We start from the raw sequence: 27,160 nt of genomic DNA, 5'->3' as shown, positions 1-27,160 counted from the left end.
AATGTTATCATCTCCCAAAATTAAACCATTATAGAAAACCTCTAGCCAAATTAATGGTTATGAATTGACATTCATGCACCAATAAAGAAATTAAAAAAATTATGCAAAAGAAGTATATATGGTACATATGCTATGTAGGAAATTACATCCTTATGATAAAGAGTCAGCCAATAGTTGTGTTCAGCAAAAACAAACAATCAGAAGGACTTGAAGTTGTATATGGCACAGAGATTAACCACTAATGGGACAGGAGGGGGTCAAAGTTATTCTTTTTCACACAAAAAAAAAAAAAAAAGAAAGGGATTGATGCAAAATACACCAGTAAAATTGTATAGGATGAAAAGTGTGGACTTTCCTCACTCACAGATGTTTTTCTTACAGTGATTTAAATTGAAATGAGGTGTAGAGTTGGTGTTCCTCTCACCTGATTTCTTGGAGATTGTAGACATGCCACTGGAGAGTGGGTATGTGTTTATCCAACCCTGAGCAGTCTGCTGCCGAGTCCCAATCGCAACATCTAGATTGTTCCTGGAATCAGTCACATTCATTACAGACAGGCTATTTACTGAAGGATCTTGATTATCTGTATGTTGAAAAAGAAAAAAAATGTTTTTATTTCTATTTCAGTTTACATACTTTACATAGCAAACCTGCAGTGGAAATGATTTAAACCATAAAGCAGCAAACTGCACTGAGACAAGCACACAGATGCCTCCAACCACCAACCATCATGGGAAGCATGAAGCAACTTGGCTCCCTAGTATACAAAAGAGCAGAAAAGCATCATAAACAAAAAGTTTTCATAATTGTACTTAAATGCCATGCCTTTTTCAATCATCAGGGCCAGAGTGATTAGTTGCATGAATTTAACATAAGTGGAAAAATAAGTGTAGTTCAAGAGTTTTTATTTATTTGTTTTTTTAATGAGTGATTCAATGGTTAATTTCTTATGAGGTAATCAGATGATCAAAGTGCACAGAGGGGCAGTCATAAATTCTTTCACACTGCTATTCGAGGCTGAACAGTAAACTACAGGGAACAAAGACTTGCACTGCTTATGAGGCACAAGAACATAAGAAATTTGACAAATGAGAGACCATTTAGTCCATAATGCTTGTTTACTTAGCTAATAACTAAACTATCCCAATATCTCATCCAAGTACTTCACAAAGGTTGTCAAGATTTCTGCTATAAATGCATCTCCAAATCTCAGTGTAACTTGAATAAGCCAGAGTTTTTTGTTCATTCTATGCTATTTTTATAGGTTTGGTTCATTAGCTTTGTTTTATGACATGACAATAATTACTGTGAAAAATAAGCAACAATTTAGATAATAAAATGAGATGATCAAATGTTGTTTAAATGACATTGCACAAAAGTATTAAGTACATACTGACAGCTGACATTTTTAGGGTCTAATGGATATTTTTAAAGAATTAAATTTCATACAAATAAAGAAGGACAATATGCTGTTACCAGTCTCCTAAAAAAGTTGATTTTTCCCTCCATTCCAAGTTATCAGAACTGCAGCGAAACTAACAAAATGGGACTTATCACAGACAAACGAATAATCTACTTTTACTTAAACCAAGGTTTTTGAGGGCACCTATTTGCAATGCCTTTATGTAATTATTTTGTTCTCATCCTACACATTAACATAGTTGTTTATTCAGAAAATATGGTACTATACTGCTCCAATGAATGTATAAGAAAAGGGGCTCGGAGGAAAAGTATCCTTTAGTATAACCACTTCACTCACCTGGTGGTACAAGCTGGTTTGCAGCAAGGTATTTCTTATCAGAGAGCATGCTAGCATAAAACTTTATCATAATACTGATGTCCTCTCTCAGGCGCTTCTCACCCTGGGTAGGGAACTTTGGCGTAACACTAAAGGAGAGAAGAAAATTAGCGAAGATAGAACTGATTTTATCTAAGAGTTAATCAGAGACTCCTAAATAAGTAAAACAGGACATCAAGGCTCATTCCTGTGCTCAATAAATAAGTAAATATTAAAGTAAAAGAATGTGAGGAGGTATCACTGAGCAAGTGAAAAAGAACGTGGAGCACACAGGCACTATGGCTGACATGGAAATCAGGATACAGTCATTTTAGCAAATTAATACAAAAAGTAGTAATCTATTTCTTTAAACTTAAAATAAATAAATGAGACAAGTATTGGATTGTGGTTTCGAAAAGACTATTTCATACCTGAAGTAATCGAATGCAGTCGAGTAGATCTTTTCTCTAAGTACATTGCGAATAGTGGCATTAGTAACCACATCTGCATGAAGAAGCGTCAGGCCCAAAGTCAGAAGACTTCAAAACAAATAAATATAAGGTGAAGTTATTCCTGTTTATATCAAACCAAATATACTGGAATGCTCTTAACTCAACTTATACTGTATATGCCTTTTGAACTGGTCTTTGCTCTAATTATAAAACAATTTTTTTTTTCCTCCATATTTCTTCATATTTGTAAAAGATAACACATGGATATACCCCTTTCTTGAACAGGTTTTTCCTTCCCTTTTGGAAGGAAAGTTTTACATCAGTAACCATTTATAAAGGACAACTTTGTCCAGCCAGTCACACAGAGAATTCTGCCAAGTCAAAAAGGACTAGCAGATGCCAGTAGGCCATCTTATCAGAGCTGAAAAACCTAATGTTATGTTATCCCTCTTATTCATTAAAGAATTTAATTTTGCTTTAATCAAACCCTTAAAAATATTTCATGGTAAAGAACGTTGTGCTGTAGCTTACCGAAAACGTGCCCCGATAGCAGCCACGTGGCGATTCATGCTGCCTTTGGATCCTCCAACACTCAGCGATAAGGACCTTTGAAGTAAACTGGCAAAGATCTCCACCTGGTCTGCACTGCAGTACTTGGCAATTTCAAACCTCTGAACCAGAAACTGAGGACAGATGTTAAAAGTAAAACCGTGTACCATTTGAATGATCATTTAACACATATACATTTCAAATCAGTCAGTACCGAAACTCTTACTTCAATCCATATATAGTGCGGCGTAACCTCTGGTGGGCAAGGGAAAGGCTGACTTTCCTCAGACGCAGCCAAAGGGTCAGCCTCTTTTTGTGTTTCCGAGAAGAGGCCCATTTTTAGCTCAACTGTCATCTGCCAAGCTCCTGCCATTTCACGCATAAACTGATGGAAGAGAAAACATAATTTACATTTCTGTCTCAATTCACCAATGTATAAAATCAATGATCAAATATATTAATCTTCTATTTTTCTAATTTCACCCCAACCAAACTCTCATTTGTTTTTAAATGAATTAAATATGAACATACTGGAACTTCTATGCCATTCCTGGCAGCCAGTAGCCACTCCCAGCATGCTATTGCTGCTTCCATCCCATGGTCTGTGAACAGTTTGAGAGGAGCCCAACACAGGTGATGCAGAAGCTGAAGATCACAGTCTACAAACAAAAAAGAAATAATAACACAATTATTATATGTGATTATATACATTTATATGTGATATGAATTTGTCACCAGTGGAAGTAACTGATGGACAATGCCTAACCATGCATTACTGATAAAGTGCCATTCTAATTCTTTGTATTCATTAGTCTCCTGTACATATTGTGTGAGTCACATCCAAAGTCCATCAATGAGTTAATCCAAGGATGTCCCTAAAGAAGGTAGTCTAAAAGGAGGATCTCTAACCCCAAGGTCTAAAACCAGGACTCAATCAACAGACTAATGTAAAACTTACAACTCAAAAATCAAACTGATGCATTTGCTCATGGCTTACCTTTTGTAAAATTATTTAAGAATATTTCTCTAAATCATCTGTCTTAGTCTTTTGAATAAATGATTACAATCATCATAGATCAATTCATGGAATCTTCCATTTTTTATATCTTGAACAGTTTTTTTTTTTTCCCGCCCAGCATACATTACACATTCCAGACACTGCAGGAGTGTGTAAAGTACTGGATTCTTACCTTTTGTGCTAATGAGTAGAGCAGTGAGTTTAAACATGGCTTGTGTGTAGGCCTCTTGCTGTCTGGCCTCAAGAGCATCAGTCATCTGCTTAATCATAAGCTTGCTGAGGTCTGATGTTCTTCCTGTTGCTTCACAGAACTGGATCATTCCAGCCACCTTTAATACAAATAACAGAGCTACCTTTTAATTTAAAAATATATTTTTAACAGATGCAAAATACACATAGTAAAATATACAGACACAAGATTATGAAGATTACTTTAACATTCCATTATATATGTATCTAATAATAGACTCAACGACTCTGAATGAATCTTCCCAACCATTATTTTTCTAACCTGCTGATTCAATGTTATAGATTTTTATGTGTACCTGTATATACTATGCCTTCCAGCTAGGTAGAGATATAACCACCCATTACTCAATTCTCCAATAGTACAGTCTATTCTTATCACTGCTGTAACAAAATAATTTGATATTGGAAAGGCAAAATGGTCACCGGGAATTATCAAATAAATGATAATCCTCTTTGGGTTTAGTCAGATGCACAGAGACATTTTTAAATCATTATTAAAAAGAAGCCCCGTATGTGGAAGGGTTTGAGGCTAACAAAGTGTATAAAAGTGTTTTTTATGACTGCCATAAAAAGGACATACAACTAGTCAAATATGGCTCAAAAGCTACTGTTTAATTTTCTTTTAATAATAGCTCACTTTTACATTTTTATATTAATTTGTACTAATATAATCTGGTTTGATCATCACAGACCACCTTCTTAACAAAACAACTTTATGACCACTGAAAACCCCAAACCATGTATCTGGCAACAGCAACAGAGGACCTTGTATAAAAAACAATCCAAACTTCTTCTTGTAGCTTGAATGAAAAAACACAAAATAACCAAACTGTCACCACAGGGAAAGGAAAAAGACCTGGTTATAATTGAAAGTTTGATAATGTAATGCTAGAGAGGGGTAGTTAGCACAGAGAGAGAGAGTAAAAACAGCTCTGAGGGACATCTGAGGAAAAGAGGAAGACAATGGAGTTTGGAGGTGCGGAAAAAAGAGGTTACTGAAGCATAGGTGATACATTGAGGACCATAACTTTGAGTGGATTGTGTTCTGGAGAGTTTATCCAGAACAAGTAGAGGGAAGGGTGAGGGACTCAACAAGGCTGAAAAACCTCACAGAGGCACATCAGAGTGTATTGGAGAAGGAGGGTCAATGAATGGCAGGCAGTTACAGCTGAAGCGGAAGTGATGGTGAACAAGATCACAATGCATAGTAAAGAGTAATGGAGAAGCAAAGAGTTATAAGAGAAAGTGTCATAAGATCTTATTTTAACATAAGATTTTGATATTTGTCTCACTTGAGTGATGATCAAATCTTAACTTTATCACTTTCAATTTCAAATGTATAAACCGTAACAGTTGTGGTAATGTACATGTGAATAGTTCTATGTAAAGAATATTAGATACATTCAGATAGGATATATATTTTTAAAGTAATAAATCCATACTCATGAAAATGGGAAAATGGTCAATATTTGCACCCTAATGCAAAAGTAGAAAGGCACTGTATTTTCATAACCCTCACCCTTCTTGCATGATACCATTGCTTCTGATAATTTTATCCCATCATTTTAAACAAAGTATAAATTTCTTAAGGGCTATTCTACTCGGTGACTCATACTTGTTCTCAATAATGATGGAAGAAAAACTACACACCTTGAGAACTTGAGAGGATCTAATCAATAACATTTTAGAATAAGCATTTAAATTGAGGAAGCAAATTATCTCCTCTCTTTTTTATTCATTTATTAATTTATCTATTTACTTATTTTTTACTAGTTTACATTTTTCTCTGTTGGCCTAGCTCTCTTTCTCATGAGTGGGGGTTAATTTGTTTCAAACATTGTGTAAAACTTGACTTGTTTTGTATGGATTCTTCTATGGAGCACTCCTCACTATCAGACAGTACTAAACCCTAAATTCAAACCCAGTCTTCTGATGCTGTGAGGCAACAGTGCTCATTACTGTGCCACCATGCTACCACAGTACTGTATGTAATGAAGACAATATTTACAGATAGAAGTAGATACTAAGGCATTTCCACTTTTGGTGTAAAAAAAAAAAAAAAAAAAACCTTGAAATACAAAAACAAAGCCTACCTCTCCCGCATATCGATTCCGAAGATTAAGGGAGGCCATGAAGTTCGAGTAATCCTTTTTTACACAAGCAGGTCTTTCTGTCAGTTGAGTAGTCTATAAAGAGCACAAGTTGAAAATTGTTTTTATGAATGCAAGGGATTATACTTCAGCTGTTTGAGGTTCATAAACAATCCAACAAGACGCTGTAACCCAGTAAACCATTAATGCCCTCCATTAATAGTAAGCACAATTGTCAGGCTAAAGGAAACATTTGTCAAAATTTGAGCTGCCTTAATTTTATTCTTAACCTAAAAAAAAGGTTTACAAGTAAATTTCATTGTATGTTTGATTATTTAGTACTTTAGTGTAGGTAGGTGTTTGCTTTGTAGCAATGGAAGGCCAGTGATTCCAGATTAGCACTTTTGATAAAAAGCAGAAACATCCACCCAGCACTTTCAAAGCCAAGTTACTCAGCACCTTAAGTCCATACAGAGTCGAACAGGTTCAAGAAAACAATCAAACAGAACTTTATCTTAAGAATTTTTTTCCATGCATAATGTTAAACCTTATGTGAATGTTGGAAACTTTCCTTAGAATGTGGTTTCACACAGCAATAATTCCAAATCACCCTTATGAACCAACCACACGTGTATGCATTCTAGCAGAAGTTCATTTTAAAACAATTCTTTTGAAATATAAAGTAGTGAGTTGTTTAGCTTCTCATACTTGCACAACTTACTAAGGCCTACACTCCAGAGCATACACACGGTGATTCAGAGCATGACCTGCTCTTTTTAGAATTGCTGACCATCACTACATCGGTGACAGTCTGCCTGCTTGGGATCTGCTGTAATACTAAGTTTACTTTAGAGGAGATGCCTAGTCACTGACGCTAGGCTCACTGTCAGATCGTTATTGACTTCTTCTGATATCCTGCTTATGTCACAGTTAACTGCAAAATTCCAGAGGTGGGACTCTGGTGTCAGCTGCCTTTAGACTTTAGGAACATGGAACCCAATTTTTTGACAATTTAAGAAAGCTCCATATTTTAACTGCACTGCCTTTATTTACTATCTCACTGCAGGTTTGTTGACAATTTAACTTTGAAGAACAGGAATAGAATTGAACAACATATGTAGAAAAACTTGCATGAAACTGAACAGGAATTGATTTATAACATGGGAGCATCTTCTGCATAGAACTCACCCACCGATGGACACACTCTTGAAGAAAAAATGTTCTAATGGCAGATCTGGGATGACACAAAGATTTGAGGGTTTAATTTTATATGTGTTGTGTAATTTCTTCTCATTGCCGTGGATATAATGAAGCATTCATTGCAGGAGAGGCATTGACCTATGCACAGTGATTACTGCTTTTCTTAACACTACTGATAAATTAGCTTATAAAAACCATACTGTATTTCACCAAAGGCAGCTTTAATCATCACAAGAATTTCTATAGTTTTACTAAATGAAATGTGCTTACTACAAACCTAACCTTGTAATAATTACACTTTAAAACAGTTTAAATTTGTAGAGTGGATTAGTTTTCCTTAAATAAATTAATAAATCGTGTGTTTATTTTTTTTTAATTTGAAGCAGTGAAGTTATGCACAATATTGTTAAAATATTTACTTTGATGTTATGATGTGGAAGTGAAACCAAAGTACCCAAAAGAAATCTCTAGGTCTGTGAGGTGGCAACAATAAATATGGAGCCACCTAAACTACAAAGTGTTATTGGAAAATTCCACATATTGAAACCTGTAATTAATTTTAATAAATTTTTATCAGTACTTTCTGCAAACATATATCTAACAAATAAAACAAATATAATTTTGAACAAATGCTTAAACATTTGAGAGTTTATGTATTTAGTTTAAAATTATTTGTTTCATTTTCTGATAAATGAACAGCACAATCAAAAGTAAGTACCATTGACTGGTGGTTCTTCCCGGTTATTGCAAAATTATACAAACTTATTCCAAAACCCAAAAACGTTCTTGCACCTTCCTAAAAGTCAGCAATAATAAATATAGCATGCTAGATATGTAAAGTGGCAGCTCTTTCTCAAAAGCTCAAAGACTATGATATTCATCAGATGCCTCACCTGCCCAAAAGCTCCAATAGTTGTGCACTTTGCTTACACACATTTGAGGATTGTAACTTCAAGTACTACATTTACAGGAGTCCATGCTGCTGAAAAACATGGCTTTGAAGAAGTGGTGCTGTGAAAGTTAATATTTTGTTACATGATTCTTAGTGAAGTCCACCAACTAGGACATTAAGGCAGAAAGGTTGTTATGCACTGGTATCTGGAAAGTTACCTGTCCAAGTCTTGTTACTGCTAGAAGGGATCCTACTCTGTTGGGCCCTCGAGCAAGACCATTAACCTGAAAATTACTCCAAGGACACTGTACAATGGATGACCCTGCGATCTGACCTCCAAAGGTCAGGCAAAAAGACCATTTACTGGATTAATAAAACTATATAAAATCAAGGAAAAAAAAATCAAACTCCTCTTCTAACTGGTGTAGTAATTAGACTATGTGAAAGCTATAAAATATCTAACTCCACCTCAAAAACTGTGGTTGCTTTCTACACTTTTTCTCTGTCATTTCCAGCTTGGTTCTGTTAAATTAAATGTTGGTGTTTGGTCATTGAATGTGTACAGATAAGTTGTATCAATTATTTCCCTTAAAACAGAGCTTAACTGCACTATCAGGCTTGATATGTATTAATATCCTACTGTGTCCAAAGCCCTTCTGTCTAATGTTTGCAGTGTCTAATCCTTTTAACTAATTAAAATGTCACTCTGTCTTAGCCAATATCCAATGCTTACTGTCGTGTGAACCTATATCCATTTTTATATTCTCAATCCACTCATGTCTTTCAATTTTAACAGACTTTTAAAAAACTGTATCTTAAGTATCGCCCATGTATCTGGCCTCAAACAAATCCCCTATATAATACAACTATCAAAAAGCACACAATCCCACACAAGTCAAAATTTACTGAAGCACAGAAAGTGGAAGATGCAGCAAGACAGTAACACCACAAAACAAATCCCCGTAAAACAAAAGAAAACTCCAATGAGGGTGTGAGCTGAAGCCATGGCGTGTGTTAGACAAACCTGAGGGGAAGCTGGCTGCTGAAGGGTAACATGGCAGGACAGGGCAGGGCAGGGCAACAGGTACACATGGAAAACAGAAACACAGTCACATCATCACGGTGGTGAACAATGGGAAAAATGAGAGATAAAGCATGAAGCAGCATCAGGATGAACAAAACATGCAACCTGCTGGATTATTTAAACAAAAAAGAAAAAAGTGGATTAATGTTTGTGTGCATGACAGACAATTACAACAAGAAAAATGGTACACATCTGCCGTAAATAAGATTTTTTTTTCAAATATATTTTAAAGAAAAAGAAGGCAAATGCAGATCCATGAAAAAGCTATTCCAATTCTGATGTGTGCCAACATGAATAACCAAAAACACTTAGTTTTATTAAAGCAACAAAGGAAAGCAAATGAAACATGTAAAACACATAATGCTATTTTGAAGTTACTTAAAAAAACTCCACAACTTTTCTGCTCTACCTTTCCATTTTGTGCAGAAATGCTTAAATATGATTTTAAAGAAAGATGCAACAGCAGCAAAATGTCACAGTTGGTGTTCTTTTAAGTTTATTTATCAAGACCTGTCAACATTAGGAGTAGTATGTATCTGGGGGGAAAAAAAAAAATCATAAGTTTTGTCAACCATACTTGCCCCAAGAGTTGTGCTATGCCTGTTGTAACCTGCAAAATGAAGAATGCTCTCGGTGGCCATTGCCAGGCCTGTGTGCTGGGACAAGCCAGACACCCAGTTCTGATGTTTATTTAAGTATTCCTAGGAAAAAAAACAAAGAAACAAAGTTTCTTTTAAACAAAAACATCTAATTAAGTAAACAGGACTACGCAGTCACTGGAGAAATCACAAGGGGTCATCAAACAGATGGGAATAATTCCTAATTTGTTCAAATGAATTAAAACTGACAAAACAGATTTTAGAGAAAAGTAATAAAAAGGAATAATGACCATACTTACCTGAAGGTGAGACTTGGTTACTGATGGAGCCCATTTCATTGCTTCCTTCAAAATCTCTCCACATCGTGCTGCAAAATCTTTGACAATACTCTGAAAAAGCAAATCTGCCATTAATGTCAGTTTACTTATACACGGAATTATGCTTTGCAGCAAATCACTATTCTGCATTCAATTATTAGTTTTTGAGATAATCAGTTGCAGATCAAATGTAATGTGCAAGATTAAACTTGAGAGAAAAGCTCTAATTTGGCCCAGTATAAGACTCTGCTTGAGTGGAGTCTGAATGGGCTGGCATTGTATCCAAGATTCCTCCATTTTACTCGCTGCTGCTGTAGACAGGCATAGCCGGGGGTGGTGGGAGGGAACAAGCTCCCACTATCTACAAATGCTCCCATGGTGTGCGTCTCATATAGTTTCTGACAACTAAGTCCAGCTCCTGGCCTTCACGTGTGACTTAGGCGCCATAACCAGCTGCTTCGGGCAGATGGGGCTTGTCAGTCGAGGAGGACCGGTCATCTAGGAGAGGGAAAACTATTGATTTCAAACCTCTGATGTCTTGCAGAGCTGGAGTCCCAAAGGCGGTTGGATGTCAATACTGTACCTTCTTCCGGCAACTTAGAAATTGAAATTAAAAATTGGTGCTATTTAATATTGGATGTGTAAGCAGTAAATGGGCTCAATACATATACCGTTTTGCTGAGCTAAACAGGGTGGAGGTGGATGCAAATGTGCACATACACACCAGATTCTAAGATGAATTACTATTAAGCCTTTTTAGAGTGAAGGCAATTTAGAAAAACAACAGTTTTTGGGACACCACTGTGCTTTGAGATACTCCCATCAAGGATTAATTTTTAGTGTGATGCACTTTTAATATTATCAAGCATGAAAGTAGTTTAAATTACATGAAGAATAAGGACTGATAACAATAAAATTATAAAATTAAAACAAAGAATTTGTACCTCTCTGGCCTCATATGTGTCTGGGACTGTAATTCGGTAAGGAGTGTCTGGAATGTCATAGAAAGGTTGGTCTTTGTGGATGTCCTGCCATAAAGGGAAGAAAACAGATTATACAGCCTACAATGAGAGTCATTGTAACAAAAAAATATATATTTTATGTGTTTTGGCCTCTCAATAACACGGTGAAGACCTAATCCATCCATCTATCTTCTTAACCAGCTTATCCAAGGTAAGGTCATGTGGAAGCTGCAGCCTATCCCAGCAAGCTTTGGGCACAAGGCAGGAACAATTCCTGGATAGGGTGCGATGCCAGTGAATTGTAGCATGAACACGCACACTAGCACTAACTGAACAACTCCTGATCACCTAACCACATGTCATTGGACTATGGGAGGAAACCCATGTAGACATGATGAGAACATACAAGCTCCATGTAGGAAGCACCCAGGATGCAAACCCCGGTCTCCTTGTTGCAAGGCAGCAGCACTAACACAGTGCCACCATGTCACCCTCAAGATCTAATCATCATAACAAATCCAATCATTTGGTGATTAGCTGAATTATCTGATTTTCTTCCAAGAAAATGAAAATTCTAAGCCACCAAAACAGACTGGACACTTATTTTTTTTTTTAATAAATCCCAGATACACCAGACAAGCTGTTTCTCTAACATTAATACATTGAAAGTAGAGAGATACATACAGCACTAAGTGACAGTGAAAGAGTCTGCAAAATGTCCAGCATAGTCCTGAGTACCCGGCCACTCCACAGCAAATGGGGAAACCTGTAAAAAATACAAACAGCTTTTAAGTAGTTAATGAAAATGGGCTATCGCTTCTGTTAACACTTTTCAATTACTCACGTTTCTGCTAATCCTGAAAGGTACTTATCAGCTACACGACGAATCCTTTTATGAATGTGATTGAAATTGACAAGCAGGAACTGAGCATGCCTCTCTAGTTCTTCTTCATGTTCTTTTGTTTTTGGCTGCAAGGGAGAAAAAAAGTCAATGAAAACAGTCATAAAAGCAAAGTAAAATTAACTGTGCTTTTGACCAGTGGCTGAATATTCTCCTTTTTGTTCTTGTTTCCAGTCATTTTTTAAATTCCATTACTTATACATAGGTTAAAAAAACAACTACTATACTAGTCATTAACTAAATAAAATTTTTAAATTAAAGTTATTTGGTTTCCTGCCTTTTTCCACAATCTTATATCAGTACAATGTCATAACATTACCAACTAAACAACCAATTTAAAAGGTCCATTATCTGAATGTACCCAGGTTGACCATATACCCTCCAAATGTACTTAAAAATTTCCACGAACAAGGGCATCCTTCATGATGAGAGCCATTCTTATTTGGTTATGTAATCAGCCATCATCCCCATTGTCCTTTTTTTCAGCTTCCTATTTGCTTTGCATCAAGGCCCTGGCTGGCTAGTTTCAACCCGGTCTTATTTTGTACCTTGAAAAAAAAAAAAACTTGGCACACCCCAGAACTGTCTCATCCTCTCTTTATTCAGGATTTTGTCCTGATCTGTACTGATTAGCCACTTTTCACTCCCATACATTACATAGTTTGTCAGGTGAGTATATAGGCTGTATACCACAGTGCCCAAGAGGCTCCTTTAAATGCAAGGACTACATTAAAGTACAAAAAAAAAAAAAATCTGTCACTGCACTACAACATACCTTTTCAGCCATCATTTGTAAGAAGACTTCAAAAACCTTATCGGCAACTGCAATCACACACTGCATCATTCCTTTTAAAAGTCAAAAGAAAGGAGGGTTTATTGTAAGACTGAAATAGTCATAGACAAAGGTGGCAGAGGTTAAACTCACCCAGATCCTCAGTGCATTTTGTGTCCTGTCGCAACAAAAATAGTATACCTTTGATTAACAGATTCTTCATTACTACCTAATTCAAATCAATTTTCTTATTTTGTATTTTGCTTCTTCAGGATCACAGGGTGCTGGTGTTTATCCCAGCAACAAGGCAGAAAACAACCCTTAAATCAAATGCAAGTTCATCACAAGGCAGCATTAACAACAGTTGCTCATATAAGGGCAATTTAAGGACAATCAACCAAAATACAACAAAAAACTGGAGTTGTCAGAGGAAATCCACATTAACAATGGGAAAAACAAATCTGCATCACACTGACCCTAGTGTGGACTTAGCTAAGGGTTCCTGCTGCACAACACATTGACTAAATAGTTCCCTAACTGACATGAATAAATATCAGTGCAATACCGAGTGGAAAAAATAGGCAAAACAATCAAACCACACCAGGAAGGACAGAGGAGAAAGTATTGTGACTGGACAGCATTTCCATTGATCAGATGTATAACCACAATTTCTGAGCTCAATAGTCTACCATTCTACTAACAAACACCATTATTACATTAACTGAACCATACCATACCTGAATCATAAACTTCAGATATAATCTGCATGTAAATAATTAAAACTATTCACATGTCTTAGGAGTTTCATCAGGACCAGAACTCAAAATACTTGACAAAACCACTATTGTATGCTTAAAAATAAACACCACTTTCCAAAAGTTGCATTTTTTGAACAAATCTAGCAATTAAAGAAAAATGTTCAATAGCACTAATGTACATATCATTGACGAAATAAGGTGAACACCTAAATAAAACTATCTTCATAGAAAGTAGGGCCATGATCACTTTCAACACTGCTTGGTACAGATTCCACAAATGTCTAGAATTGTACTGGGAAGATACAACACTATTGTTTCATAAGAAATATCCACTTGTGCCCTGTGGATTGGTTCATTACTCTCTGAGAGGATTCCAGTAGTATTGAGATGGTTCACCACAGAGCAAACATCAAATCTCAAGAATGTGTTGGTGTTAGAAGGCATGTAAAATGCAAATAAAGGTAATCAACATACAAAACTCATTACAAGATAATCTACCTCTGTGTTAAAGAACAGCCAGTCATTATGGAAAAATAATCATTAATGCACTTATTACATGTACTCATGTATTTCCTTCAGAAAAAGGTGAATGACAGGATATTTCATCATTTCAATGTTTTATTGTTACTGAATAAAACTGCTTGTATGTGTGTTTTTAACCCTCAAACCTAAATTAAATGTGATAGCCGTTTCAGTGCTTTAATGCAATTTTATCTCTGTTTACAATTCAAAGATATATTTGACTTAAAATAGGATATACTGAGGGGGTCGAAAGAGATTCTGAAGCAAGTGTTTCCGTGTAAAATATACCTGACTTGTCTTTCTGTATCGCCTTGTCTTCAAAGTAGCGGAACATAACTTGAAAACGGTCTGGATCCATGGATCTTAAAACTCTGTAATTGCAAAAGGGAAAAACAGGATTTCTTTCTCAGCATCCCGACATTACACTATATTACAATACACCAGGTTATATTACCATAAATTGTTTTCATTTTGGTTATTTTAAAGTGATGCAAAATTACTGCAAAGCAAATTGTCTTTTCCACCAATTAGCAAATTAAAACAAACAATGTTTTAAAAGGAAAAAATCATTTTCAAACCAAGTTAAACTAACTGTTCTTAAGTAAATTCATAATCTAATCTGGATTTGTGTGAGTTTATGCAAAATAAAATTTAATTTCTCATAGATAAATGAGTATACATCTTTTATTATTTTACAATATGTTTAAAGTTGATTACTTCATTAGACAAATATAAATGAAAGACCTGTGTGTGTGTGTGTGTGTGTGTGTGTGTGTGTATGGAGTGGTCCACTCTGCTCACGCTCAGCCACAGCCACTAGATGGTGCATAAATGCACTTTTAAATTTTTTCACCACTTGCATGCACCTCAGTTTTCACTATGAAAGATGTATGTGTGTGTGTGTTTGCGCGCGCATGTATGGAGCAGTCCATTCTGCTCACACTTAACCACTACCACGGTAACTGGTGTTAATTCTATGGAAAATGTAGAAGCTTACATAAGTGTGACTTGCATACAGTGAGATGGCAGACACATTCACCTCACTTACACCCAAGCAGACTAACTCAGCCTTGTGGTACATGCACATTGTATGTTCACACAACGAGCTACCATGCATTTGCCCAAGACAGGTTCCAGATTGTCCCGCTCAATTTGTACCACAGCTGCATTCGACTATACGTCCATCTTGGACAAGTTGCAGCCCAAGTTCACCAATATAGTAAAACTGCTAGGAAGTCTTCGGATTGTTTTTGTCCCGAAGACCACACACAGCTAGGCTAGCTAATTACATACAAAACCATTCCAGATTCATATAGTATTTGGCCTTGTCCCGCTCTTAGGTTTTAACGGTTTTAAGCTTTGAGTCTACCAATAAAACAAGCCTAACATGACTCCTACCCAAAACTCAACTTAAATAAAACTATATAAAATACAAAACTCTACAAGCTCCCCAAGTGGTTAATTATCACATAGGTTCTTTTGAGAAACAGATTAATTCTGTAGTCAAGAGTTGCTTTTTCCCGCTTTGTCTATTAGGTAAGATCAAGCCTTTTTTATCTTCTAGGAATCTTGAGAAAGCTACTCATGCTTTTATTTTTTTCTTGCCTTGATTACTGCAACTCGCTGTATTCTGGGATTAGCAAATACCTGATACTAAGGTTACAGTTGGTCCAGAGTGCTGCCGCTAGTTTTCTGGTTGGGCCAAGAAAGGCTGACTCTGTCTCTCCTATTTTAGCTTCTTTACACTGGCTGCCTGTCAGTTTTCAAATTTATTTTAAAATCTTGCTGCTAGTTTTTAAATCTTAATATGGGTTTGCTCCTGCCTATTTATCCGAATTCTGTGCTTTACACCAGCCATTTAGAGTGCTTAGATCTTCTGGTCAGTTGTCTCTTGTTGTCCCTCGTACTAAGTGTAAAACTAAGGGGGATAGAGTGTTTGCAGCTGCTGCTCCTCTCCTGTGGAACTCTTTACCTCATTACATAAAGGAGTCGTCTACAATCGAACTGTTCAAAACGAGATTAAAGGCTCATTTCTATTCACTTGCATTCCATGACCTTCAGTAATACTGATGGTTTCCTCACTGTGATTATACAACATTGCTTCTATTTATTATTTATTTATTTTATTTATGTTTGTATATTTTATTTCTATTTATGTTATTTGTATGTTTTCTTTTATTCTATTATTATAAAGCACTTTGGCCACAGCATTCCTATGTTGTTTTAAATGTGCTATATAAATAAATTGACAATGAATACACAACATGCTGAGTGACCATAAGCTAAAAGCAGTACCTCATGTACTCCAGCCGGTAAACTGATAGTAGGTAGGTAGACATAGCAAAGTCCAGTTTATTTATCAGAACACCCACTTCAGGGGGGGGATCCAGTAAGTTTATAATTGTGCTTCTCAAATCATTTAGTTCTGCCTAAATGACAAAAAAAATACTTTTTAACACAATTCATTTCACTTCTCCCACCTCCTCAGCCTTTAGTGGCTAAAAACTTTTTGTCTCCAGAAAGTTTCTAAACTGCTTCTCTGGATAATTCAACATTTACCGGAGTCACTGTATCATTTTTCAAAGCAGAGTTGTACTGCAATTCAGATCGAAGTGGTTCTCCGCTGGGGAAAGTCAACAAAGGTGACTTGGTTGCAATCTCACACACACCCTCATACCACTCCTCTGGCCAGAGACCTGCAGAATCAAATGAATAGAAAACCCAAAACAATCACTGAAACGTTTAAAACACTGGGAAACCTCAGCAGATATTGCTGTACTGGGGATGTGTTAATTTATAAACACAACCAATGCAATGCAGTTTTATTTAGCATGATTTTTTTTTAAAAGGTGACTGAGAATAATACACGTACAGAGTTATTTACAGAACATGACACCAATCTACTAAATAATATATGCGAGATTGGCGTTTGAACTTTGAGAGTTGATAGACAGCATAGAAAGCAGCAAATATCTAAAATAAAATATGTGGTCTATCTACAAGTTTCTTAACTGATATTTAAATTTGACCCAGTATGCATGTGTGTGTATACATCACACATATGCATAACACAGATATATGAGGGGGGACCCAAAAATAACCGGAATTTTGTTGTTGTTAGGTTGGTACTTGTAGTACGTGGTTGGGCGATGTAACTAGGGCTAGGGCGATCTAGTTACACTCCTCACAAGTCAGTCTGCCAAGTGCCATCAGTCTGGAAGGTTGTGCTTGTGTTCAGTGAATTTTGTAAAAGTAGTTTTGTGCAAGCGTCGTTTTTTTACGATGGCTGATTATCGTGAGCAACGCGCGGCAGTGAAATTTAGTTTTCTTCTTGAAAAAAGTGTTGCAGAAACTATTGTTATTGAAACGGTATGACAACCCTGAACCACTACCCACCCTACTCACCGGATTTAGCTCCGTGTGATTTCTTTTTGTTCCCTCAGATGAAAAAACACTTGAAAGAAAGGCGTTTTGCTGACGTCGAAGAGGTAAAACAAGAAACGACCAGAGCATTAATGGGCATTACTTCAGATGAACTTAAAAATGTTTCGAACAATGGAACAAACGGTTAGAAAAGTGTATTTCCGCCAATGGAGAGTACTTTGAAGGAGACTAATTGTAGTTTGTACAGAAAATTAAATACGTTTTAAAAATATTTCCGGTTATTTTTGGGCCCTCCCTCGTATACACACACATACAATATCTATATATGCTAATGTTACTGAAGTCAGTTCTTTGCTTCAAATCATACATTGTGGATGTGCTAACAACAGTAAATAAGGCATGCCAATATATATAGGAGAATGTGTGAACATTTTTACTAATAGATTTCAACTAAAGCAATTTCAAAAAAGGAAAAGAAGATCAGAACATACAACTTGGACTGTAAGTAATTTGAGGCTTCAGTTGATCAGTTATTCTCATTTTCAACAGCAAATGTTTATTTATTGTACATAATTACAGTAAAAAAAATACATTGCTACACTCACCAGAGCCCTCCACAGCAAATCCCATGACAACAGAGTACAACCAGAAATCACGGAACAGCTTCTGCAATCTAGGCTTTGCTTCTTTGATAGGTGGTAATCTTCTTGTCAGCTGTAAAGCAGTGGTAAAAAGTTTAAAAAAGCATGAAAGGAAAAAAAAAAAAAAAACAAATGTAGACAAAAGGAGGAATATGGTGTAGATTATTTTAAAAAAATTAACCTTGCAATTGTGACTTTCATTTTTATTTAAAAATGTGATCAATCTCCTGTGACCAGTGTGGCTTCCACCATTAATAAATTATTTGTCAAAACGTTACTGGGGAAAGAGGTTATATACTAAAAACAGGGTTAATTCAAAATGATCTCAGAATACACTTATCTATAAAACACAAAGATAAGCATTTCAGAATTGTTTTTATTATTTTCTGGTATCTCTACAATTATAATAAATTAACTGCAGTATTTCTCTTCAGAAAGTGGAAAGCTATTAAAGTCAGCAGCATAACATCAAACAATACAAGTGTATGTTAGCTGTCATTTCTAGGACATATCAAGGTGCCAGACAATGTTGATGTGATGTATCTTGAGTAGCACTTAAAAGTATGTTTTTCACTGTACCCTGTGCATATGACAATAATGACCCAATAAACTTAAATTAAGAATGTTATCCACTGGATCCAAGTACTTGCATTTACATCAACAATAATCAGAATGAACGATAACTTATGTAATGGATCATTACTGTAGAGCAAGCAGTCAGTGCAAGCCTGCCAGTACACTAGGGAGAAATTGATCCATGATCACTACTGTCCACTCCAAGCTAAGGTTTGAATGAAGCACTAGTATATAATCTAAATAGCAGCTGCTGAATAATTGTATGTTTTACTACTATAAAGTAGAAGAGCTTGCTGTATTAATACACACTCTATCAGTATAATGGGTCAGTCACAACAAATGTAAAATCACCTGTCAATTCTAATGGAAATCACTTCTTTTGTATAAAAACTTTTACACTGCAGTGGCACAAAAACCATGCTGTTTTTCAAATATGCCTATTTTTAAATTAAGCTACAACAATAGATCCTTCTCGGGGCTTGCAAGCCAGTCATTTTAGCCCACAGCTAAACACAGGCTGGCATTTTTTTTAAAAAAGAAAATTACATGGGAAGTGCTCTTCAAAAGAAACCTTCAGGATTTTGTTACCACGCTTTTAACTGACAATCTTTTAACAAATGCAGTAAACAGATACAAAAAGCTGCATTTATTTTGACAGCCATTAATTTGTGCTAATACTTGGCTAAGTTGAGACAGGATAACATTTACTGAGGCAAGGAGAATATTACAATGAAGACGCTATTGAGGACACAAGGGTTTATTGAAACATGACAATTCTTGTTTATAATTTTTTGCTATTACATAATTACAAAGTCTGCAAGTATCTGAAGAAGAAGAAAAAAAAAAAAAACACAGTAGCGCCTATACCAGTTAGCTGTAGTCTATTGAGGAGTTAAAAGTTTCCAACTGACAAGGCAGTTTCTAGTGCTTGTTTGATTTCGACAGTGTTTACTTTCAGAAGTCTAAATCACACAAGGTGTACACTTTAAACTCAAGCTTTTACCTTGCACATACTGGGCAACACACACTGCAGAAACTCTACTCCCAACTCAGGAGACACTGGTAAGTATAGCAGCTTTTACATAAAAATAAAGAATGTCAATGCCAATAGTTGAGGAACTGTTTTGCCTTTAATAGTCACCTTTTTTCCTTTTAAAATGTTTGATTATTAGAAAATAAGAAGTTTATTAATATTTATTTGGAACAAGATCATCCTTTCACAGCAACACCTTCCTTAAGGACAGATGAAATTCTCTAGGTTTCTCTCCTCAGCAAAAGACAAAAAATAGCTTTGCATTAAATATTAGGCAGAGGAAGGGGTTGCCTGGGGTGTCTTTTAGTCAAGAAGAAGCAGTAATATCCGAGCTTTTAATGAAGAGCCAAAACTGTAATTTCTTCTAGAAATATCACTGGGTTAATTGTCAATTCACCTTTAAATGCTAGAAAGTGCAAGGAGAGAAAGCCAGAGAAGAATTTTCTGTGTGATACTTCATGTTATGGAATTGTGAAAGAAATCTTTTGATACAAAATAATAAGGTGTTCTGTCATTTTAAGGACTCAAAGTTGCAAATGTTTTTTATTTATATATAGGATATTATACATTGATCACTAAAAATTGTTGCAAGTATAAATATAATTAGACAAAAATACATCTTTATTAAAAAATGGCCGAAAGAAAGGCTAACAGATAGGAGAGACTCTTACTGCTTGGTAGGTTCCTGGACATCTATAGATTTTTTGAAATATGTCCAACATATACAAATGAATGAATGATAAAAATAAAAATCTGTTCTTGTTACTAGTAGTTATAAAAAAAGAAGTCCAGTAGCAGACATCTAATACAAATGTACACTATAGCAAGCAGACACTCATTTTTCAAAATATTCATTTTCAACATATTCATAGCTATGCTAAAATCCAGGCATTAGGAGTGAATACCTTACACATATTTTAAAAACCGACAAAAGCAATAGATTTTTCATATTATATACTCATTAATCCTCTACTATAAGAATTTTTAGCACTCAAAACTCAGTCTTCCTGCATTTATATGTTTACCAATCTAAAATATATATTTGATTACTCTTAACCACACAAAGATTTGCTGATATATAAATACTGTGCATATTGTGAAAATTATACGTGGTTTTGGACAGTACACCAAAAGAATCCAGGAGTGATTTCACTACTGACTCACTGTGTAAACCTAAGCAATTCACAGAAGTGCCATCATACCAACTGTGGAAATATAAAGGTACCCCCAAAATTGTGAATTGCAATTTACAATAGCTAACAGCAACAACTAAATACTTTCAATGGTTAGTGGTTTTATATGGCATTTGTAACAGATCACTCAGCACCCTTGATCTATTTGACCCTACTTTGAGTTTAAATCTTGACAGAATACACTGTCTACTAAAAGAATGTAATGTTATTTTACCTATGTAAAGTGTGAACAAGTATGTTTCATATTTAATACTCACTCCCTTGTGCCTTAGTTTCAAATGAAAAAAACAATTTAATGCTTTTGCACACTTGACTTTTACTACATGCTAAATAAGTACCTACAAGCCAATCTCCTGTTACAGTATATATGATGCATGAAACAAGATTAAAGAAAAAATAAATAACAGAGCACAGAATAAATCAATGCATGTACCAACAAACAATACATAAACAAGCAAATCAACAGACTGCAGAACAAATACACATAAAAAGAACCAATTCAAAACGTACTCAAGCAAATTCAGAGTGTCCAATAACCTTAACAAACCAATTTATAATGTTATGATGTATTGGCATTAGAGGGTGGAATAATCAGATATATACCACAGATTATTAGGAGTGCTGTTTCCTAATTTATCTAAATATTTTGGGAGCAAGGCATTATATTTACAAAGAAAATTTTGCACTACATGTGTTATCATTCTTACTTATATAAGAAAAACAATTGTCTGTATTCTTGAATTACATCCATATATTAAATAAAAGCTACTGATTTTGTTTTTGTATTTACTTAGCATTTTTTTGACTTGATCAATATACTATTCCCCCCCCTTTACACAGCTTCACAAGGCAGACACAATGTTGCTCTTGTTCTTCTCTGTTGTGGTCTTTTGCATTCCCTCACTTACATACTGTGGAGCCAAGGATCTGAATCTTCATTTTGCACCAGCAACAAAAGATGCATCAGAACAAGTAGGCCCACGGAGTAAACCTGCTGCTGGAATTCACAACCTAGAAGAAATTCCACCTGACTTTCACAAGGAGAACACACTCACCAATGAGCTAATGAGTGACGAATTTGAGGATGAAGACTACATTGATTTTGACAAGTTTCTAGAAGAGGATGAGGACTATATTAACCAAGTGGATGAAATTGACAATCCAGTTTCTAAAGGAGACACCATTATAGAGCCCACGGATCCTCAAGTTAGAAGAGCAAAACTTCACAAATTATTTCAAGGCAAATCCAGAATTCAGCGTCTCAACATAGTTAATGCCAACTTTGGATTCAGCCTCTATAGAAGCCTGAGAAACAAAATCACTCAGGATGATAACATACTCTTAGCACCAGTTGGTATTTCAGCTGCCATGGGTATGATAGACCTGGGCAGCAGAGGATCAACTCACCAGCAGATATTTAATGTGCTTGGATTTGAAGATTTCGTCAATGCAAGCTCCAAATATGACAAAACCACTGTTCACAACCTGTTTCGCAAGTTAACACATCGACTTTTCCGTCGCAATTTTGGATACACTCTGCGATCTGTGAATGACATGTATGTGGAGAAAAACCAGACAATAGAGGAAACTTTCATGAATAACATTAAAAATTACTATTTTGCTGAGGCTCAATCAGTGGACTTCAAAGACCCTGCCTTCCTTGTCAGCACAAATCAACGAATTTTAAAACGAACAAAAGGTTTGATCAAGGAAGCTCTGAAAAAGGTTGCTCCAAACACAGTGCTTATGCTCCTGAACTGTCTTTATTTTAAAGGTAAGATGTTGTACTAAATATGAATTTCAACTTTACAGGTAGAGATTTAGCAAACTATTTTTAGCAAACTAAGTATGTATAAGTCATATATTTTTATTCTGTGAACATATCTAAAAAAGATTTCCTCCAGCACATCAGAATCTCTCCCAAATACCCCCAACCCAAAATTCTTAAGCGATTTGATTTAAATCTTTTTTGACTAAGAATGTTAATTCTCAGTCAGAGAACAAAAGAAACAATAATACTAGAGAACTAGTTTTTGTCAAACTAGCCATGCAAGGCGAATTGATTCTAGCCTTACACAGCTAGTTCCTGGATACACTATGGCACCCTGACATCCTAAATTGGATTAAGCAGGATCACACACTAAAGAAAGGGTGGAATAAGATCAATTTTATGATGTGTAGTCTTCAACTATAGATCTGGACATTAAACTCTGCAACAAAAAATGTGCTGAATTCATAATTCCCAACAGTGGTATCCACAATTCTGTGTTATCAGTATGTGACATTTAAAGATGGCTTCTATCATTAAAATACAGCAAGGCATTTTTAGTTTTAATTACACTGGCACCCAAATATTAAAAGGGCATCTAAAGATAAATAAATTAATAATGGATATAATTAAATCTGTCCCAACAGGCTCCTGGGAAAACAAGTTCCCACTAGAGATGACCCATATTCGTTCTTTTCGGCTGAATGAGAAGGAAACAGTGAAGGTTCCAGTGATGCAAACCAAAGGAAACTTTCTAGCTGCTGCAGACCATGAGCTTGAGTGTGATATTTTACAGTTACCCTATGCAGGAAACATCAGCATGCTTATCGTGATTCCCAGGAAGCTTTCAGGGATGAGGAACTTAGAAAAGCACCTATCTTCAGAATCAATCAGCAAGTGGATAAGGGGTATGACAAACAGGTTGGTTTATAAGACTCATTACTCCTGCCATTTCATAACCTTGTGTAAGGAAGAAAACAAATCTTGAAGTACAAATAGTAAAGAAGGAATACAGAAACAAAAATTATTTTGCTAACTGTATTCCACTAGATGCATGGTCAGATGTTCAGGTGTTATAAAAGCAAGAATAAAACACCAGCTATACCTTCTAGAAATCACTCCGTCAATTAAAACTAAACAAGAACAAAACAAGTTTCCTCCAGCTTGAAAGCACACATGAAAAATGAGTTAATAAAAACGGAACTTAAAATGGAGTCTTGCAGCAAACAAGTCTCTTCACAAAACAATCGCTGATAGCTTGGGCAATAATGAAACAGCCAGTTACAAATAGAGCTAATATAAACAAAAAGTAAACACTGTCTTTATTTAGCCATAATGACAACTTCATATTATATATTCACTCTTTGTACCAGCAATTGATATATGATCCTTACATTACTAAGACTGACCTATAAAATACACATCTCTCATTTAAAATATAAGCACTTAAAAAAGATAAAATTGAGCTCCTTTTCTTTGCTAAGCAGCACACATTATTGGTCTAAAGGGGAAAAGATATACTGTAGCTTTTTAAAACTAAAAAACTAATTTATAAAAAAAAATATAAGATCTATACACAATTATCTTTTAGGATCACATCATGGTTTACTTTTAGAAGGCGCTTTGATGGGTTTTTTCATAAATGTAGTGACTTCTTCACTAGGCAGACACTTTCTTTACAAGTAGATCAAACTGGATTTCTCATTCCAGCCATTTGAATCCTCATTGTTTACGAATATATACTTTGATCTTTTTGAGTAATTACCTTTTCAAAAAGCCACTAACTCACTTTGTACCCTACAGGACCAGAGAAGTTGTTTTTCCTAAATTTAAACTTGAAAAAAGTTATGACTTGGTGAGTTACATGAAGGATCTGAACCTGACTGATCTATTTAATGAGAAGGCAGACCTTTCTGGAATAACAGCCCAAAGAATTCTTATTGACATGGTAAGGATGTTCAGATCAACAAGCTCTTTCAAGTCTAACTAACCAAGATTATTCTCAGCTGGGTACCAAACTTGGGGAACATGGGTCTGTGATAGCTAAAACACTGTGGATATGTCTTTTGCAAAAAAGTAACAAAGATGACAAGCTGCAAGAATCTTAAACGTGGTTATTTATGCAGACAGCACTATACCATTGTTTTATATTAGAAAATGCCGGTTAAACACTATTTTCCCAATTAAATTATGTCTCTTTTGGATTCTAGAACCAATTATTCCATATTCATAGTCATATCCCCAACCTCAGTACTAACTAACTAATTTAACGACAAACACAGCAACTCAAATTGTATTGAGCTCTCACAATGTATTGAAGGAGCAGCGGGTGTATTAATTTAATCTCCTTTTTTTCCCAGTTCAAGCATCAGGGCACCATTACAGTGAATGAAGAGGGAACCGAGGCATCAGCAGTAACCACTGTGGGATTCATGCCTTTGTCCACTCAGGTGCGCTTCATTGTGGACAGACCATTCCTATTTCTCATTTATGAGCACCGCACTGAATGCTTACTTTTTATGGGTAGAGTAAATAATCCAGCAAAGAACTAGTCTTTACTGAAATTAAATGCAGCCACAATGAGCTGAAGATCACCTGCTACAGTGAAAATGTGGGAGAAAAGGTGCTTTTGTTGTAAAGTATTATGTAACAACAAAAAATAACATGTATGGGAATAAAAAAACAAAATTTAAAAAACAAAAACTAAAATATTGCTTTGTTATCATTAGTATTTAATCAGCCTTTTTGGTATCTGTTTAATAGGTGACTTACATAAAGAAATAACTCTATAAAAATTAACTTTCTATAATTTATTCTTAGTTGTTAACAAGGAATAATGCATTATTACACTTCAAGATTAGCATTCAGTTGAAGGCATAGTAATTTAATAAATTCACTTAGAAACTAGGTAAGGGATTAAATAATCAAGAATAGGATAAGCAAGTAAAACTGTTTCTGTCTGAAAGTTGCTTTTTCTTGCTTACTATATACTAAATGCCAAAAAACACACAGACAATAAGGAGATCAGTAAGTAAAGCACACTGGAGCCACAGTCAGTACCCTCACAGTACAGGGTCAATGACAGACAAATTCCACTGTATGTCAACAGCATGTTTTGCAAGCTGTTTAAATATTTGTTTCAAAAGCATCAACCATTAACTTCTGACAACTAGAAGGAAGCAGTTCTTCAGTTCTTTAACAGTTAACCATTTTAGGTATATTTTCACAACTTTAGAGAAAAGCATGCAGTGATAAACAGACATTGGACTTGTAAAGATGAAGAATGATTATGACATGGAAAGAACAATACAGAATAAAGTTAAAATCCTAATTTACAGGAAAAATTGCACAATTATGGAAAGTCATGAGTCAATCATTTAATAACAATAGTTTGTCTTAAGAATTGTACCATGAAAAGAAAAAAGCATCAAAATGAGCTGTTATAAGGCACATAAATTATTAAAAAATTAAAGAGAAACCAACTGTGTTTTGGCGAGTTCAGCTGCTGTCAGTATGATTAATGTACAATTACTAAAACAGGTTGAAAAAGAATGTAATTCTTAATTAAAGATTTCATTATGTCTCAATGAGTAATTAAGGCTTTTTCTGTATTCAGGGCTGCATTTTAAATTCTACATTATTTTGAATAACTTTGAATTACAAACTAAACAATAATAAAAAGCCACCTTGTCTTTGATGAGAAATTGTCATATTTCAATATAAGCTAAGATAAATTATCAATAAACACAACTGATAAAAAAATCTAGTCTCCAAAAGCTACAACATCAAGCCACTTTCAATATAGCCACATTCACTATTTTCATTACCTCGAAAATAGTCAGTTTCATGTTTACATCAGGTAATATGCAGAGGATTCTACAACTGTACAAATGTCAGGGAGAAATATACATTCATTTTTAACATGGGGATAACATGTAAAGAACATTTACAGCTTTAAGTTTATAAACTTAGCATCCTAGTACTGTAAGTAGGTTTTTTAAATTATGTTTTACATTTATTTACCAATTTAAAGAAATGCCATACAGTAATATCATGGCTACCCAGGCTATAAAAGTAGTTTAGGGCTAAACCATTTTAAAACTAACCCATATGTATAGTCTATATCCACAAAACAATAGCTATGAAAAGAGATTTTAGCTAATGGTAAGTCTATAACAAAATCCACTGGACCCCATAAGCAGAGCTGGTAAAATCAACTATCCCCAGAAAGGTCTTATAGAAAAGTCTGTTTTAATATTTCTATTTAATGACTGATTGAGCTCAAAGAGACATACTGTCAGCTAGCACCAAGACTTGATGTACTTTTAAAACACGGGGCCATATTGGACTGTTGTTACTAAATAAGAATGCTGAACTGTCTATGGTTAGTTGCCCCCCTAAGCCCAAAGCAGCCAAGATAAAC

At 35.2% G+C, this 27,160-nt stretch overlaps 2 protein-coding genes across 4 annotated transcripts in view; one reads left to right on the top strand and one right to left on the bottom strand.

Moving 5' to 3' along the window:
* The window catches only part of pi4kab (phosphatidylinositol 4-kinase, catalytic, alpha b), a 77,844-nt gene that overhangs the window by 22,041 nt on the left and 28,643 nt on the right, over window positions 1-27,160 (bottom strand). Inside the window, exons 20-38 of one of the 3 annotated variants that reach the window (XM_039771537.1) lie at window positions 18,132-18,240; window positions 16,702-16,838; window positions 16,438-16,571; window positions 14,431-14,513; window positions 12,866-12,936; window positions 12,034-12,158; window positions 11,874-11,955; window positions 11,172-11,255; window positions 10,210-10,299; window positions 9,893-10,012; window positions 9,252-9,269; window positions 6,139-6,231; window positions 3,969-4,125; window positions 3,310-3,437; window positions 3,005-3,163; window positions 2,761-2,912; window positions 2,209-2,316; window positions 1,760-1,887; window positions 425-583 (exon numbers count right to left, since the gene is read on the bottom strand). In XM_039771537.1, the coding sequence (XP_039627471.1) occupies window positions 425-583; window positions 1,760-1,887; window positions 2,209-2,316; window positions 2,761-2,912; window positions 3,005-3,163; window positions 3,310-3,437; window positions 3,969-4,125; window positions 6,139-6,231; window positions 9,252-9,269; window positions 9,893-10,012; window positions 10,210-10,299; window positions 11,172-11,255; window positions 11,874-11,955; window positions 12,034-12,158; window positions 12,866-12,936; window positions 14,431-14,513; window positions 16,438-16,571; window positions 16,702-16,838; window positions 18,132-18,240 (2,137 nt within the window). The remainder of the gene's footprint in view (window positions 1-424; window positions 584-1,759; window positions 1,888-2,208; window positions 2,317-2,760; window positions 2,913-3,004; window positions 3,164-3,309; window positions 3,438-3,968; window positions 4,126-6,138; window positions 6,232-9,251; window positions 9,270-9,892; window positions 10,013-10,209; window positions 10,300-11,171; window positions 11,256-11,873; window positions 11,956-12,033; window positions 12,159-12,865; window positions 12,937-14,430; window positions 14,514-16,437; window positions 16,572-16,701; window positions 16,839-18,131; window positions 18,241-27,160) is intronic. The other 2 variants (XM_039771538.1, XM_039771539.1) reach the window with 2 other exon arrangements.
* On the top strand, window positions 19,675-26,424 carry serpind1 (serpin peptidase inhibitor, clade D (heparin cofactor), member 1). The gene is made up of 5 exons (XM_039771540.1): window positions 19,675-19,805; window positions 21,810-22,743; window positions 23,385-23,658; window positions 24,541-24,685; window positions 25,098-26,424. Exons 2-5 carry the CDS (start codon window positions 21,828-21,830, stop codon window positions 25,287-25,289), a joined length of 1,527 nt encoding a protein of 508 aa, XP_039627474.1. The 5' UTR covers window positions 19,675-19,805; window positions 21,810-21,827; the 3' UTR covers window positions 25,290-26,424.

This window comes from Polypterus senegalus, chromosome 12, assembly GCF_016835505.1.
Source record: "Polypterus senegalus isolate Bchr_013 chromosome 12, ASM1683550v1, whole genome shotgun sequence".
Classification (NCBI taxonomy): domain Eukaryota; kingdom Metazoa; phylum Chordata; class Cladistia; order Polypteriformes; family Polypteridae; genus Polypterus; species Polypterus senegalus.
Note: the sequence above shows the minus strand (reverse complement) of the source record. Positions and strands in the feature narration are given on the sequence as shown.

Coding starts and splice junctions, on each gene's coding strand:
- serpind1 (XM_039771540.1), top strand. CDS start 21,828: ATGTTGCTCTTGTTCTTCTCTGTTGTGGTCTTTTGCATTCCCTCACTT. Junction 23,659..24,540: donor ATAAGGGGTATGACAAACAG/GTTGGTTTATAA, acceptor TGTACCCTACAG/GACCAGAGAAGTTGTTTTTC. Junction 24,686..25,097: donor AAAGAATTCTTATTGACATG/GTAAGGATGTTC, acceptor TTTTTTTCCCAG/TTCAAGCATCAGGGCACCAT.